The sequence below is a fragment of the Erigeron canadensis genome, chromosome 8 (genome assembly GCF_010389155.1).
Source record: "Erigeron canadensis isolate Cc75 chromosome 8, C_canadensis_v1, whole genome shotgun sequence".
Taxonomy (NCBI): domain Eukaryota; kingdom Viridiplantae; phylum Streptophyta; class Magnoliopsida; order Asterales; family Asteraceae; genus Erigeron; species Erigeron canadensis.
The window spans coordinates 23,212,596-23,230,125 of NC_057768.1; the positions used below are offsets into that span (position 1 = coordinate 23,212,596).

At 33.3% G+C, this 17,530-nt stretch overlaps 2 protein-coding genes across 2 annotated transcripts; one reads left to right on the forward strand and one right to left on the reverse strand.

The window, feature by feature from the left end:
* The first annotated feature begins 3,539 nt into the window (after nucleotides 1-3,539).
* On the forward strand, nucleotides 3,540-4,560 carry LOC122580004. Its single transcript, XM_043752272.1, has 2 exons — nucleotides 3,540-3,668; nucleotides 4,058-4,560. The coding sequence occupies exons 1-2, from the start codon at nucleotides 3,611-3,613 to the stop codon at nucleotides 4,363-4,365; spliced, it is 366 nt and encodes a 121-aa protein (XP_043608207.1). The 5' UTR covers nucleotides 3,540-3,610; the 3' UTR covers nucleotides 4,366-4,560.
* Nucleotides 4,561-4,772: 212 nt separating this feature from the next.
* LOC122579182 (protein PHOX1-like) lies at nucleotides 4,773-8,911 on the reverse strand. The gene is made up of 3 exons (XM_043751296.1): nucleotides 6,731-8,911; nucleotides 6,207-6,414; nucleotides 4,773-5,148 (listed from the first exon to the last, which is right to left on the reverse strand). Exons 1-2 carry the CDS (start codon nucleotides 8,775-8,777, stop codon nucleotides 6,266-6,268), a joined length of 2,196 nt encoding a protein of 731 aa, XP_043607231.1. The 5' UTR covers nucleotides 8,778-8,911; the 3' UTR covers nucleotides 4,773-5,148; nucleotides 6,207-6,265.
* Nucleotides 8,912-17,530: the final 8,619 nt, after the last annotated feature.

The following is a 17,530-nucleotide window of genomic DNA, read 5'->3' on the forward strand; positions in this document are numbered from 1 at the left end:
TTTAATAAAAATAAGTTTATTCATAATTTTGATAACATTAGAAACTTAATAAAGAAAAGCATACAACATAACATTAAAAGAGCCTACTTATTTCTTCTGGGCATAAACTGATTTGGCAAAGTTAATGAACTCATTCAAGGTGATGACCGCACAAGCAATTTCTTCCACAGTTTCTTGAGTCTTGTCAAACTTCCCCTGCAAATAAGTAAAGTATTGACACTCAAGCTCAGTACAATGCCCCGTTTGTATATACTTGATTTGTTCGAGACACCATTTCTTTTTCGCTTGAAGTTTTAGACCAATTTCAACAAGTTGGTCTTTGAACATTTGGGGGTCGAGGATATCAGCCATGATACTGTCATTCACTTGATCGACAGTCATTGGACGTTTTCGGTAAGGGGCATTTGATGAAGAGGCCATTGCAGATATATAAAAGTTTGAGTTTTGAAATGAAATATCTGGTAAGGAGGCAGTATTTATAGCTGAAGTCAAAGACGCTCCTCCAACGTTCAAAATTCAAAATATTTACAATTACAGTCCCTCCAACGTTCACTTCAAAATATTTACAGTTACAGCCCCTCAAACGACCAAAATTTCTAAAAAGTTTACATTTACAGTCCCTTAACGGCCTTCTACAATGCTACTCTATAAATACCAACCCAAAGCATTTACCAGTTTCATCACCATTCAAAAAACTTCTTTCATCTGCTAACTCACTCAATATTCCAAATGGCTTCATCATCATCAAAGAAGAATGTCGACCGACCTTGTCTCACCGAAGATGAGATGAAAACACGAATCATGGCCGATATCAATGAGGACACCCTCCTTCAAAATGAACTCTCTGGGGTTCTGGGTTTCCTATGGAAGAAGAGACACTAATGCGACCAACACGTTTAGGAAATAGAAGCACCAGGTCGCAGGGTCTCGAAACACGAAGAGACATATTCTTATTTTCTGCAGGATGAGAGCAAAAGAGTGAAGAGGGTGATCGAGAATGTTTTTAAGGTCGGTCACACGTTGACCGACCAATGAACTTGGGCAGAATCGTACCACGACAACTGCGGAGAAGGCAAATCAACGTGGGAAGTGGAATGCCTAGAACACGACAAGTGGTGGGCCAATGAAACGGCTTACCGTGGATTAGAAAAAATGTCAATCAAAGATGATGAAGAGTAATCGTATCATTATTATGTATTTTATGTTTTTTTCCCAGTATTGTCCTTTTTTTTATTGTATTGTCTTTTATTTTAAGTAATGTAATGTGTCTTTAATTATTAATAAAATGTGTTTTGTTTTTGATTTTGTGTAAAAAAAATGAAATAATAAAATAGTGAATGAATAGTGAAAGAAGTGGGTAAGAAGTAGGGAAGAAGTGTCTCCTATAAAGAGAAGCCTAAGACCATCCCCATTCACCAACCCAACCCAATAATACTATTCATTAAATAACTAATTTCTCTCTCTTCTATTTATCCAACCCAACCAAAGACAGTTTTACACTCCTATCAATAACCCAATCAAACTTTTATTTATAAATAAATTACAATGTTTTATAATTATGTTATACATACATTTTTCATTTAAAACATTAAGTTATTAATAATCAAAAATAATTATAAATCATTTAACATTGAAAAATAATTTGAATCCAATGTTAAAAGAGAAATGAAAGTAGATAATGTATTAATATTGTAGTCCATGGATAAATAAATAAAAAGTAAAATATTTTAGATTTATTTATAAAAGTTATGTAATTTATTTTAGTTGAAAGTGAAGTTATATGATAGATTATACTATACATTATTATAGATAAGTGAGAAGAAAATATGCACACGACATTGCTAAACTCATCTACTCACCCGACTATTGTTTGGTCCATCGAACAAGTTGGTTGTATGAAAATATTTTAGTATTTCTTTTTTACCCGCTAGTCCCAACCGACTAGACAATAATACCCCGATGGGGATGGCCTAATGATGTCTTATATGAGTTTTGGTTCCCAATATCTTAACTGTATATGAGAGGGTAAGATGTACACATTAAAACCCTACCACGATCAAAAATGCTACTTTTAGGTTTTATTTAAGATAAAAAAAATGACTTTTAGTCTTACAAGACATAAAAATAAAACCCTTGACCTCTATTTTTAAAATCAAAGATGTTAACCACTTATTCAACCTTGCTGGTTTTGGGTTATCAACCCTCATTTATACATATTGTGACCAAGCTTGAAAAGCTCGTTTTGGGCTCATAAAGAAATTTACTCGGATACCATACATTATATGGGTTATGGTCTTATGGATGTTGATTAAACACGTGATTGAAACATGTATATTTTCTCATTAAATCGCCATGTACATAATTGTCATTTCAAACCAGATGATGAAAATGATTTTTACAAGAGACTGAAGGACTAATAATGGTGCATATGATGGTCACAATAAAAGTAGGACTTAAAGTTTCATTATTATCAATACCTTGCATTTGCTCCCCATTAAAAACAGATGAGCAGCGTTTGGTTTATAAAATATTTTTGCAAGGAATGTTTTGGAATAATATGTTCTTTGTTTTTTAAAACTAAAAAGAAAAATGAATTAAAATCCATCCAATCCCTTGAAATGTAGATCCTTTTATTTAAAAGAATATTTAAATTCTAACGGAAGTTAATTCAGTGAATTTTTGACTAAACAGGCTACATTGTGGAATTCAATTTTAAATCGTTTATAATCCAATATAATGTGTGACTAAATGGCTAAATGCAACCTTAAATGTTCTAAAGACTAATACGTTCATCATTTATTCGTTCATTGTAGCATTTAATAATGAATTGAAAGAGTCACATAAATATTTTCTTTTTGGGCCGATTTGGGAATGACACCCATTCATCACCAAAAGGACTCTTAATGCCCTCATGGTGAACTCTACGTTGACTCAAGCCAACACCATTAGGTATGGTTCATGTCTTCGTGGTTTCCTCATGGTTGAGGCATGAGTGGTTGTGACCACGAGTAGTTGACAATAGATGCGTTTATAATTTAATGTATAAAATTAAATAAATAGTAGGTTCTAAACTAGTGATTGGTTAGTAATGTATTGAAGATGTTAGTAACTTGTAACTTCGTAAGGAATTAGTGATGAATTACGTACATGCCTCCAGAATTATTGATGTATGTATTATCCTCTCTTAGTCATTCATTTAACCTAGTTTTAGCCTTCGAGTTTATTTCGGATGATGATGTTGAGTATGATTAATCGACCAGCTGAAGTGATAATCATAAAGAAGATTAATATATGTGAAAACATGCAAAAGATGCAATTCTCAAAGGATGGTTTTTGTAAATGCTCAAAACCCAAGTTTGAAAAAAGTAGCAAGCACCAAACCCAAGTTTCTTATTTTGTGTGGTCTCCAATATTTATGCTAACTAATTGGTTAATTCATGTTTTTGTCGCTTTTAATTGCAAACTTAGGCTAAAGCAAACTTGTATGTCGCTATTATGAATGCTAAAGTGGGACATGTATATCTACGATTGAGGGTGTTATAAATATATATGTAGGGGCAGTAATTAAAACTCCAGAAACTATTAACTCATCAAAATAGAGAGACAAGTCATGGCAACAACTGCTTCAATAATTCATGCACTTGTTCTTTTCAATCTTCTCTTCAAAGGTTTGTACAAGCAACACTTTAACTTTTTTAATACATATTGATTTTTTGTTTGTTTTTAGTTGTTTCAAAAACATTCCATATAATCTAGTTTTATCACCAAACATTTCATATCATTTTCTATTACAAATTTCAAGTGATCTGTAGCTTTTGTGACAGATATATAATTATTCCTTAGCTTGCAGTTTAGGGTTTGTTTATTTTTTTGTTGTGTGTTTGTAGGCTGTATGATAATCTTCTGGATGACAAAAATACATATATCTATCGAGTTTTGATATATGTTTGGCAATATATATCAAAACGACGATTGAACTAACATCTTATCTGTATATATGGAATGATCCTGTTATATGGTATATCGATATGCAGGTTACTAATGATTTCTATTATAGGTTTCTGTCAATGTGGATTACAAGACATAACGATCGGGACAGAAAGAACTTCTGCACTAGTAGAAGGTAAACAAGAATGGAACGTTAGCTTTATAAACACGTGCAAATGCCCTCAACAAGCCCTTGTAGTGTCGTGTGATGGTTTCCAAACGGTCGAGAAAGTTAGTCCAGATGTCTTCGCACCGGTTGGTAATAACTGCACAGTTAATGGAGGGCGGCCGATTCCACCTTTCGCGACAGTTCAGTTTCTTTATGCTTGGGACCCTCCTTTCATTTTTGTGCCACTTTCGTCTCAAGTCAATTGTTGAAGGGCCATCAAGTCATTTTGCAATACATACTTTATACTCGTAATTAACAAAGCAGTTTCTGGTTGTATTTATTACAATATAAGATAGTTTCTTTTTCGGTTTTCCTTTGCCTTAGTATAAAACTGAGAATAGTATGTTTATAATGAGTAACAATCATGGTGATATATGTTTATGTGCATCATAACTTAACAGATATATAGGCCTGTTCTGATAGATTAACGGATTGTTTTTAGCTCTTATCTATTGTGAACCTCATTAATGTACAGAAAAACAAAAGACATGTTCAGTTGAGAAATGGGCAAAAATCCAGTCCAGGTTGACCAGGTCTTCTAGCCCGAACTTGTTGCCCATATATGATACAAGACGTGAAAAAGAAAGCAGGGTATAGAGAAGTGAATCAACAAACGTGTGCAAACAATCAATATATATATATATCCAGATAAAACAATTCCAAAAACTTTGCACACTTTGCAATCCAACTTATGAGTAAGAGAGCCCTATTACAAAATAGGAATAAATGTTTTGAAACCTTCTACAATCGAGATACTTCTGTCCAAACTATGCATCCTTAATACCGAAATTTTGTGTAGTGTGATAATTTACTCGACCCGAGAGCAAAAAATTATACAATGATGAATAAGTGGCTTCTTGTTAAAAGAAACACACCTTGTGCTGCAATCAAACAAAAACAAAACAACAATCTGACAAACTCTTGGATACCTTTTTCACCTCCAATTGTGAAAAAAGAAAACTGAAGTTGAAGAAGACAATCAATAAATGAACCTGCAAAATACATCAGCGGCATCGTTTCAATCATTTGCTTAGATACATAGATCGTATTGAGATAATACAATAACAAGTCTGTCAATCTGAGTAGTAAACAGAGTAAAATAGCATGAAGTGATCAGATGGCATGAACTTTCAGAAATTTAAGACGAAAATATTTAACATCTCAAAAGCTCGTGATCTTTAACAAAACAGCACAAACAAAAGCAGTTAAGACTCTACTGATTCAGGATATAGTTAATATTTGTTGTTGGATTTATTGATATGTTTCAATATCTTTCCTGGTTTGAGTGGCATAATTCTAATAGTTTTAATAATACATATTGTATTCCACATAAATTAATCAATAAACTCGATTCAAATCTTCAAACCACAAATCAATTCTAGCCTAAGATACTCCGCAAACATTATATGATGACCTTAAAGGCTTAAATACATCACATGGCATAATTTAGAGCAATCATCTATTTTTTCAATACATATACCTTTGAATTTCATATCAAAGAACTAAAAGAGTGGCTATTAGAAGTGTTGATGAAATCTACTTAAAGCTAGAACACCATTTTCTATTTCTCTTAAATAGTAACGAAACAGTCCAAGCTATCTAGTAGGCTCAACTAGCAGCAACCCTGTAGACAAAAATCACCCCATACATTGAGTCATTGACTATGATAACAATCATAAGCACAAGATAATCGTAACCCTTCCTCTTTCAAAGTTGCATATGAATAACCGATTCAAGAGGATACAAAAGTCTGTTGTAAGGTCTTGTGCTTTACAGAAGCAGAACAAAGTGAGATGATTATTAACACTCTTGTGAAGCTTATTGAAGAACTTATATGGTCATAAGTGTCTTTTTATGTATGCGTAAAACCATTAGGTTAACCACCACATAGACCAACTAATCCTATTCTGCAAAAAGTCAGCCCAGACCAGGTACTACCCAAATTTCTGGACATCATGCATGATAAATATGCAGACAATACAAAAAAAGTTGCTCGCTACTTATAAGCATACCATTAGCAAAACTAGAGATAAAGGATTACTAATCATACCTGAAAACAATATAGCTCTATGTAAGGACATAATTACACGCTGCTTTTCATAACTGTTCTCAGAAATGTTCCACTTGCGTATGTAGTTTTGAGACCCGGCGCCGAAACAATGGTTCCAGCCGGAAAGATGGAACAGCAGTCTGCCACCTCTTAACCTCATACATGTCATTCCACGCCTGAACTATTTCATCAATTTTGAAACTAAGACCTGCATTTTGAGCAATTTCAAAAGTTAGGGGAACATTCTCTTAATTGGGATATAAACTTATAAAGCAGTGTAAGATATACATGTAGTTCTTAGAAGGAAAACTGCAACGAACAGCTACATACTTCCACTTTATTTGACCCTCAACAGTATCATCACTTAAACAACTTACGTTTTAAAAACAATCTTGCGTGTTTTGACCAAGAAAAAGCTAAAGTTTATTTTATGACGGTTTCCAAAAGTACAAATACCAAATTAAAAATAAGTAAAAGTGCACTGCTTTCTATCGCATTTTTCCAATATTTGATGTCCAACTTACCTTCAGAAGCTGTTCCATTGGAGCAATGATTCTTCACGATTACTGCTAGATCAGTTGTTGACACTCCAGCAAGTTCAAATTTCTCGACTGAAGCTGCCAAAGATTCTTCCCATCCTGACAGATCCATCTTGAATTCTACAACAGAACGCTCATAAAGCAACGTACCCCACAAGATATGCATCTGAGATCTCAAATGTGCCGCCTGCTCTCCAGCTTCATCAGCAGATACATCTTTTAGAAACCCTTCCAACCCTAAAGTTGCTAAATCATCCTTATATTTATCATACAAACTCAATCCATTTAATCGTTGTTCTTCCAACTCTTCCCAAATCTGCATTCCATGTTCCATGCTGTCCTCAGACTTATTGTACAACTCCAAGATTTTTGCAGAAGGTCCCGACTCTAAATTAGTGTTGTTTCCAAGTGAATAAGACCATAAAAGTTTTGCTTGTTCAAACTGCTGCTGCCCAAGAGCAAGAAACCCTTCATAAAAGTCAGGTTTGATCTTTAGAGACTCTTCAAACTTTAACCCAGCTTTTATATATTCCTTTTCTGCCCATTCATATCCTGTTTTCACCTGCTCTTGTATTGATTCTTTCGTTCCATCTTCTGCGAAAACCACCCACTTTCTTGCCTTGTTCATATGAACATTACCCAAATTAAACAATCCTAAAGCAGCCATCTCTTGGAACTTCCCGCCAGCAATATCAAAAAGCTTTTGGGCGTTTTCAGTTGTCACAGTTTCTTCAATCGCTTCAGAATATAATTCCATTCCTAGCTCGTGAAGATCCAAATATGAATCAGATTCGAATCCAACATGATCTTTAAAAAGCTTAGCAAACTGAACAATCCAATCCTCTACACACGTTGTAACTTTTTCGACTTCCCTATTTTTACCCACAGTCCCGTTCTCAGAAACACTCGATATCAAGCTATTGGCTTTTGGAAACCCATTGCTTGTATAACCCTCATAAGACGGTTCTTTATCTGGACTAACTTCTACCAAGTATAGTCTTAAAGAACCTTGAGGATCACCAGATGATTCAGCCAATCTCAATTCAGCAGTAGTCGTGATGGTGATCAAATCTCCTTCTTGATCTTTATACTTTATAAGCACACCCTCTAAATTTGGAAAACGGTCCCAAACTATCTCCCTCACTAAACCAATACTACAATCAATAGGTAACTGAGCAAATCTTATGTCATCATTAAGCACCAATTTCACTGTCCTCGTAACAACTTTTTCTTCTTTAATGCTATTCTTATCCTCAACGACTACTTTTTCCTTATACTCTGTCTTCTTATCATTCCTCTTGTCCTTACCTCTCTTAGCCTTATTTTCCCGAACCTTTTCAACTATTTTTTCCTTAACCTCATCAACCTTATTTTCTTTTACTTCCACACTTTCAACCTTACCCAACTCAACTTTTTTCTCAACTTTACTACTCCTCCTCTTCTTCGTCTTCTCTCTCAACGCTTTCACCTTCACCTCAACCGGGTCAACATAATCTGTCAACAAAACCGCCTCCACGTCCTCAACTTTCAACCCCTTTTCTTCAATCCCTTTCTTCACCATCTCTTCAACTTCCAACGCAGTAACATTATTCGGCTCCATACTCAACACATTCCTAACATCTCTCAACGCCAACTCTAACTTACCCAAAACCTCATAACACCTCGCCCTCTTCAACAACGCCTTACTATACTTCGGCGCAACCTCAAGCGCCAAGTTACACTCATGTATCGCTCTCGGATACTCCCCGATACCCATTTGCATATAACAAGCAGCCATATTGCTACGTAAAGTCGCTACGTCGATATGATTACTAGGTAACAAGTTAAGTGCTTTTTCATACTTTAACATAGCCCCTTCGTTATCGCGCTTTTGAAATAACTTATTTCCTTCTTCTTTTAATTCTTGTGACATTTGAATAAATACAATAGTATCTTCATCCATTTGTTTCGAACTTCTTTCGGGGGGTTTATTTTGTTTTATAAGTTTTTCTATTCCTGATTGTAACTTCTTTTTTCCACTTGGTTTGCCCATTTTTATTTTTATAGTACAGATAAACTATTACTAAATCACTAAATCTAACTTTGATGATTCTTGAATATGATAATATATGTATTTAACTATTTATTTGTATTCAAGTAAACTATAATATGAATATGTATATATATAGAATAATAGTAAATGAAATAAAAAGGGAATAAATTGAAACCTGAATAAATATGGAGGCTATAGAAAGAAAAGGAATGAAATGAAACCCTAAAATTTGGGGGGAAAGAATGTTTTGTGGTTTATATATATGTATTTTGGGGGAAGGTGCTGGGTTGGGATGTTTGGGTGGTCTGACCAGAAAAGAGTAAAACGACACCGCGTATGAGTTTGAATGTGTTATTTTATTACAAGACTAGATAACCAGTCTCACAACAAGTGCGTGTAAGAACCACTTGTCATTAAAAAATAATAATAATAATAATAAGGGTTTTTTTTATAAAAAAAATTAACTTTGATATGTTAAAATTTGTACATTACTGTTAATAAATTTAAAGTTTTGTTAAGAAAATTAATTTGATGAAAAATTCAAAGGGTGAGAGCGTGATTTGGATAAGTAATAATACACTAACGTTTGGAAAGGTTTTCGTCACATGTAAAAGGTTGTAAGTCATTTTTTACCGTTTACCTTGAAAGTAGTCTCTCTATAGATGTCTACATTTGACATCTTCACACACAATTGAGGTATTGAAGTCTAAAACCTGTAAAAAACGGCTATGAGGAGTTTTTTTTTTATAATTTTATATATAAAATTGTAATGGATTGGATGTGAATCGAGTGGGTTATATATACATTACGATGATAAAGATAAAATTAAAAAAATTCTCGTTTTAGCAAGCGTATGAGCTGTTTTCTCATTGGAAATGCTATAATTATTAACAGTTTATACAAACTTTTGTATACTAAGTATCATGTCATGTGACTTCACTTTCCATTTCATACAATTTTACATATTATTTAATCATAATTAGGTTATTTATCTCTTTTTATTTTCAACCCGATCTAAATATATTAAACGGAATCAATCTTTCTTCTGTCCTTCTCAATTTTACATGAACAAAGTTAATAATCAATGATCCTAACAATAAATGACTAACTTTTTACAATTATTAAGTCAACTACATTTACTAACTTTTTAATTTTAAAAATGAAAATATACTCAAAATATATCATGTTCTTAAATGGAAGAAAATAAAGACAACCCTCAATTAAAATTAAAGATGAAGGTTCCTATCATCAGGAGCCCATTTATAATGGCAATACTACCACATCACCACAACCACACAACTTCCGTAACAATAACCTTTAAATTTATATCTTATAATATCCCATTAACCAATAACAATATTAAAAAAACAATTAAAAAAAATACTTACATCAAACCACACCATACTTTACTAAAGTGGACACTTCCACCTTGTCCACTTCCACCTTGTCCACCCCACCACCACACCAATCACCTAATGGTAAACACTACCACATGACCTTCCACCTTGTCCACACAACCACTATTACAAATACTCTTATATATTTGTTTGAGAGACTACAATAAACTTTTATATACCAAACAATCCGTACATCTTCTTGGTAGAAACATATTTTAGACAACTATAATATATCATCACATATTCAGTTAAAAAAGAATAAGAAAAGAACTAAAAAAAATTATCATAAAAAAACCAGGTTCATCATAACTCATAACAACAAATCCCAACAACCCATGAAAAAAGTTTAAAATATTGGAAAAACCTAAAAAAATAAATAACTAAAACTTGAAAACAATCAAACAATTTGACAACTGGTTATAAGTATTTGATTCTTGTGAATTTTTATTAATCACCAGAAGTAGGGATGAGATCGGTACAGAAACCGTACCGAACCGGTACCAAACCGATTAATACCGATACCGAAATCGACTCAAAGTGAGAACCGAATACCGTTCCAATTACATAGGTACGGTACCGGTTCGGTACCGGTATTTCGGTTTTGTACCGATCAGTACCAAAATTTCACTAGAGCTTTCGGGTTTGATGGTCTATGATGTTAGCTGGGATAGCCGAAATTGATATGCTAATTCATTTATTTGCTTACAGTAATTTAAAAAACTTCAATGCATTATTATTTTGTGAAACTATGAGAAAATGCTGTCACTTATGGCATTTTGATACAAGCTGTAGTCAAGTTGAAAGTTATCCCACATGATACATCGCACCTAAGCACCTTGATCTAGGAGTTTTTGTAATGGAGCAATCGTTATTCACATATTAGCAATTGTATCGAGGTGGAAATATGATTCTCTTGGAACTTTGGGTGATATATTACTACATATATGTAAACAATAAGAATTGTTGTCTGCTAGTAAAATGCAAGTTTGAAGGTATACTTTTAATGATTTTCGGTACAAAATATCGGTTTCCGTACCGAACCGTTTGGTACCAAAACCGAAAATGCCCTAAACTAAAAACCGATACCGAAACCAAATCTCTATCAGTACCGATTTTCGGTACCGGTACCGGTATGGTACCGGTTCAGTTTTGGTATTTTGGTAATTTTGCTCATCCCTAACCAGAAGTATTGGTAGTTGATTTATTTCTTGAAAGGAAAAAACATATTTGTATTTAGAGGAGAGATGAGATTAACATGATAAGAGATACAAAACATAAATTATTTGAAACAAAACTTTAACATGAGTTAAGTTATTGCTAACTGTTAAGTTTAGATATGACATGGATGGCCATGTCATGTGACATGTCAGTTTGTATACAAAAATTTGTATAAATTGTTAGTCATTATGCATAAATTAAGTTTTGCGGATGTGTGATTAGTGTAACTTGTCTTTTAAAAAACTAATACAATTAGTTAAAAAGCATTTCTCAATGTTTTACCTGATTTTTTATATTATTAAAAGACAACTTTATATGTTACATGTTTGAATAAATTAAAATAACTTCAAAACTATTTTTAGAAAAATAAAATCATAGTTAACCTTATAAATACGATATTAGAATGGCTAGCTTACAATGAAAGTTAAATTAAATACGGATTTAAACTGAGAATCACCAACCGAAGAATAAAGGGTCTTTGATATGCTCTGCGGTATCTTAGAAAACAAGGGCTAAAGCACTAATGGCTAGTAATGGAAATGTTAATAAACTATATTATAAATAATTTTTTTAAATAAGGTTATTCAACTATTTAACATGTTTTATACCACTCCTTCAATATATACGTTAAACTTAATGAATAAATTGAACATTTTTGTAAACTATTATGCTTCCCCGGTGCTTTAATTTTAGATAGCTTGAGCTCAAGTTCAACTCGTTTCGAGCCACATAATTCAAGTTTGAGTTGAAATTGAGCGTTTAGCTATTGCGGATCACTTAGAAAAATGTAACATCCCAATGCCTTCGTCCCTATGCTTTTTATGTAAGTTACATAAAGAAACAATTGAGCACCTTTTTTTAAAGTGTCAATTTGTAGACTATCTTTGGAGTTATATACAATCATAGTGTCGACCATCGATTACGAAACCTCAGTGTCTCAAAGAACTCTTGGAAGCTCACAAGAAAGTTTTCAACAACACTCGTGCACAAAAGGTATTTCAACTTGTAATCCTGTCTTACATGTGGGTGATTTGGAAAGCTCGAAACGACCTCTTATTCTCAGCCAAGAATCCTTCTCTGTGACATGCTAAAAGAACTAAAAGGATCAAGTTTTCTTTGGCTTTTAAACCGCTCGTCTCCCTCTTCAGTTAGTTGATCCCAATGGAGCTCATTTAATTTGTAACTTCTATGTACTCTGTTTTCCCCTGATTATTTTCTTCTCTACAAGTCTTTGTACTTTATACTAGCATATTGCTAGTTTTGATATAATAAATCTTCTTGTTGTTCTAAAAAAAAAAAATTCAAGTTTGAGCTTGATTTGTTTGAATTCTCATGAATTCAAGCTTGACTCGAATTCAACTATATAGGAAATTATTTTATTTTTTAATTATTTATATAAAAGTTTGTAGAGATCTAACTATATAGCACACTATATTATACTCTGTATACATGTAAATAAAACGTTTGTTTTTAAGTTCACGATTTTAATGTTTAAAGCTCGAGTTCAAACTTGTATACTGAACTATTTCTAAATTATTTTCAAGTTTTGTCCAAACTCGTTTGAGCCCGACTTGTTGCCCGGCTTGGATTGAGCGAACCAATGTAAAGTATAACTTTTTACAAAGTTGGGATGTAACTTGTGCGAAATGATATACAAGTTACTAAGAACATTATGTTTTGAAATAATATTAAATACTCACAAATCATATCTGCTTATCCCACATGGTTAATTGGTTATCATTTCCAAAAGCTTATTTTAAAGCAAAAAATCGTCCTGATGACTTTTAAACGTCAACGAAGAATCTAACAATCGGTAAATGCGGGTATTCTCACGCGCTTCATTCTATGTATTGCTGTCAGACAGATCACAGCATGACACGTGGGTATGCTTCTCTCTTCTTAATAAAACAAGGTTCCCTAACACTATTTACTTTAAAAAATTGCCAAGTGGCAAGCTCTACCTTCTCCTTAAAAAACTTTTCTATCCTATTCTTTCTTCTTTTTTTTTCTTTTTTCCTTTCCATTCAATAATGAATAATCTAATTTTGAAAAATTATTAAATCAAAACAGAAGCTCTAAAAATCTAATCCATTCTTAAAGCAACAATAGTTTAAAACTTTACTCCTCTCATGTTCATCTAATTGATTAATTCAAAGTATGTTGAATTTATAGATTTTTTTATTATTTACTTTTTTTGTGTTAGATTAACGGAAGTAGTTTTTTATTATGAATTGGATGTAACTTAATCTAATTTTAATATAATTTTGGTTCATATAGATTTCTCATAATATGTAGCTTATAACTGTTGGGTTATATAACTATTATCAAATCAAATCACAAAGCACGCAACGGAAGATAAGATCTATGTAGTTTAATTAATTAACCAGAGTATAGAATGTGTACCTTAAATTGGAGAGAATTAAGCAAGAAACCTTAATAAGAAGGTTTGAATTAAACCTCTCTACAATTGCACACACAACGTTGGAATGTATGTATGCTAGTACTTGATCACGAACCGAACAACCCTTTGTTCCTAGCCTTGATTTACGACCAAAACAAAAACCCAAAACCCTTTTCTTTTGTTGTAGTCGACCGAACCAAGAGAGAGAGAGAAGAGATTTTTAGGGTTTTAGAAAACCTAATGAATTGTGTGTTGAAAACAATTAACTTAGGCCTCTATTTATAGTGTTTAGGAAACTTAATGACCAAGTTTAGGGTTTTAGAACCCCTAGGTCGACCGTCCCCCCTCTAGACTATTCTAGAGGGTTTCCTAATTGTTTCCTAATTCCAACTCTTCTCCGTTAAGTCCGTTAGTTAAGTACCATTAACTTTTAACTTTTTTAACGGATCTCCGTTAGTTCTTTGTTGATCAAATTAATTAATAAATTACATTTAATATATTAATTAATTTATAGTTACATTCACGTTGAGGTGTGACCCCGTAGGCTTAAATACTTTTCGGACATACGTTCATTTTACGTGATCATATTCTAACAATAACTACTTTGTCGGGTTCATTGATTCCCCACCCCCTTGTAAATATTGTTTATTATGCAAACATTAGTTATAGTTACTTCCTCTCTTTAATAATCAGTGAATAGAGGTATGATAATCAAATCTAATCTAATATATAACTAAAACATATTATGTTTAAGTTAATTGCTTCATTGTGTCATGGAAATCGATTTTGGATATGCGATGAGTAATTATTGTTTTAGGTGATTGTAAATATCATTCATTTATCTCACTTTTAGGCTATGCAAACAACCATGACCCTTACATGTGTACTGACGAACGTATGGTTTTATGAATATTTCTTGCTTAAAAGTTGGGTAAATATTTCACTTTGGGCATATTGTGTATAATACCTTCAAGATCTTTTTGGTCAATATTGTAGTTTTGTAGTATTAAACTAAGACATGTATATCGTATCCCAATTGGATGCTTCTTTTAGTTTTTAAAATTAATTTTGACATCTATGCATCCTATACAGACGGTCTTATTGACCGTGGCTTGATAGTGGTACTTTTTAGAACGAAAAAAAATGTTTCCCTTAATTTTTATGTGTTCAAATTGTGTAGTTGTCTCTACAAGAGGAGGTCATCAGCTGGATTTTTTATATCAAATACTTTATATGAGGTCAGTGGTCAACTTCAGTATCTATCATTTAGTATGTGTTTGATACTCTATTTCATTCAGCTACACCCTAATGATGAACCCCCAAGGGAAAGGAAAGTTATTTCAGCCTAAGACAAAGAATGCGTCATGATGACGAAAAACTGAGTAGGTTGGGTGTATCAAGTAAGTGAAAATGGGCTGTTTGTTTCTGGTCTATGATATGATTTTGATACTCCCAACCTCAAGCTTACGTATAATACGATCGTTTACGATATACATTTAGAACTTTAAAAATACTTTTGGTAGTTTTGGTTTCAGCTACAAACACGCTACATATTCAATGGATTTGAACCCAAATGACTAAAAGCTTCTTAGGCAACAAATGTGACATCATGGATTACGATCATGGTTTTAAACGGGTAAGTTCTACAATGAATTTCTTGATTCCAATAGGCCTAATTGTATTGTATTTCTCCCATTCAATCTCCCTTATTGTTTTCAAGCGTGTATATGTGTGTCTAATATGTGTTACTTCCGTATTGTTTAACTTAATTATAAGTATTGTTCATTGTTGAGTCTTCTATTTTTCCCATTAAATCTTCCCTATTATTTTCTCTTCTGTATATGAATTTGTAGTGTGCAATCCATCCTTATACAATTCTCTGTGATCTTATTCTCTTTTTTATTCTTCACATGTATGTTGAAATTTATTCAAAACGCCACACGAAGAACATCGCACATGTGCTAAATCCAGTCTTAAATTTATAAAACAAGAACCACCTACAAATTGACTACTATGCACTCACGGGCAGTTGACCCGATCGTTTGTAATATAGTATTGAGGTAAATCCGAGATCGTTCGCAGGGATTGGTTTGAAATAATTGTTTAGTAAAATGGTTTGGAAAACGGGTGTTACTCTTAAAATCCTTTTTGACAACGAAAATTGAAAATGTTTTGCAAGGCAAATTGCATAAAATTAAGAAGAACTTCAAACAATATAATTAAAATGTCATCCACCTTGATTTCCCTCAACTTCAAATGTGATTGCATTTAATTAAGACCAAATTCTTAAGAGTTTAGAGATAATCGTGACAAGATTAAAGTGCTCACGTGGTACCACCAACCGTGAACATGTTACCGTATCACCTAATTGCTAGTTGAATTACCCAAGCCGGTACTACCAAAGCAAAGACACTTTTTCCAACAATTAGTTTTATTGACTACCGAATTATCAATTGAACCTATGTGACAATAACGTGGTACCACCAGCCGTTATCAATCATGTTGACAAAAATTAATCTTTTCTTAAATTGACATTCACTATCATACCATGAACTAGTGATAATTACTCATAGACAAGTAACCGTTTTAAAATCACATACACATTCAACTGGTACCACCAACGAAGAATTATATGCAACCAATATCAAAATAATTAATAAAAAAAATTAAAATCATCAAGATCACAGAACAACGATAATTAAATAAACCCTTTGAATTAAAAATATTGCAATCACATTATCCGTCTCGTTTCATCAAGGTGGATGATAAACAGTTTAGCCACTCATTCTAAAATAACCATAATAATCAATAAAAGAGAAGAACATATTGTACCAATCGTTTGAGAAAATAGAAAATTGCAAGACAGTAATTAATACGATCTAGATGGGTGTCCGTGCTTCTTCGATGAGTCCGCCTAAGTGAAAACTTGCTTGGAGAAGGAAGAAACCTTGTAGAACAGCTCCTAGAAAGACTTTGGATACTCGAAAATTCGTCCTAGGGTTTGTATTTATACCCTTTGAAAAATAGAAGCTTAAGTCGGCCCAAGACTTTAGTTGACCGACCTCTCACTACGGCGTAGTGGGCTTGTGATGCTCCCCACTGCGGCGCAGCCCAAATTCTCTGTCCAAGATCTTCGTCTTCAATATAGATGACTGCAGCGCAGTGGGGAGCATCACAACCCCACTGCGGTGCAGTCACGACACTTTCACTTGGTCGCTGGCTTCCGAACAAATGTGGCGCAGTGGCACGAGGAAACAGCCACTACGGCGCAGCCCAAATTCTCTGATCAAAAATTCCTCGTACATCAACCACCACTGCGGCGCAGTGGGCATGTCAACATAAATTAAACGATTTCTTCATTTTCGACTTTTTAACTCCAAATTTCAACTTCTTCTCTATTCGAATCAACTCTCGACATCATAAATCATCTTTTAGGCTAATAAGTCTTTCAAAAATGCACCAAATGAACGCGTAACCTGTTTAGAGCCTGAAACCACTAACAAACACCATAAATGCGCCAAATGCACACGAAAACGACTTAAAACATACAAATATATGGCCAATAATGATGTGGGTAATGGGTATAAATTAGTCACATCAAATCCCCCCACACTTGAGCATTGCTTGTCCTCAAGCAAATCCAAACTTTAAGCAAAACATTCCTTGACAATCAAATTATCAAACAAGTGACCAGTATCAAAAAGAAGCAACACCAAGCATGTCAAATGGCAAAAAGG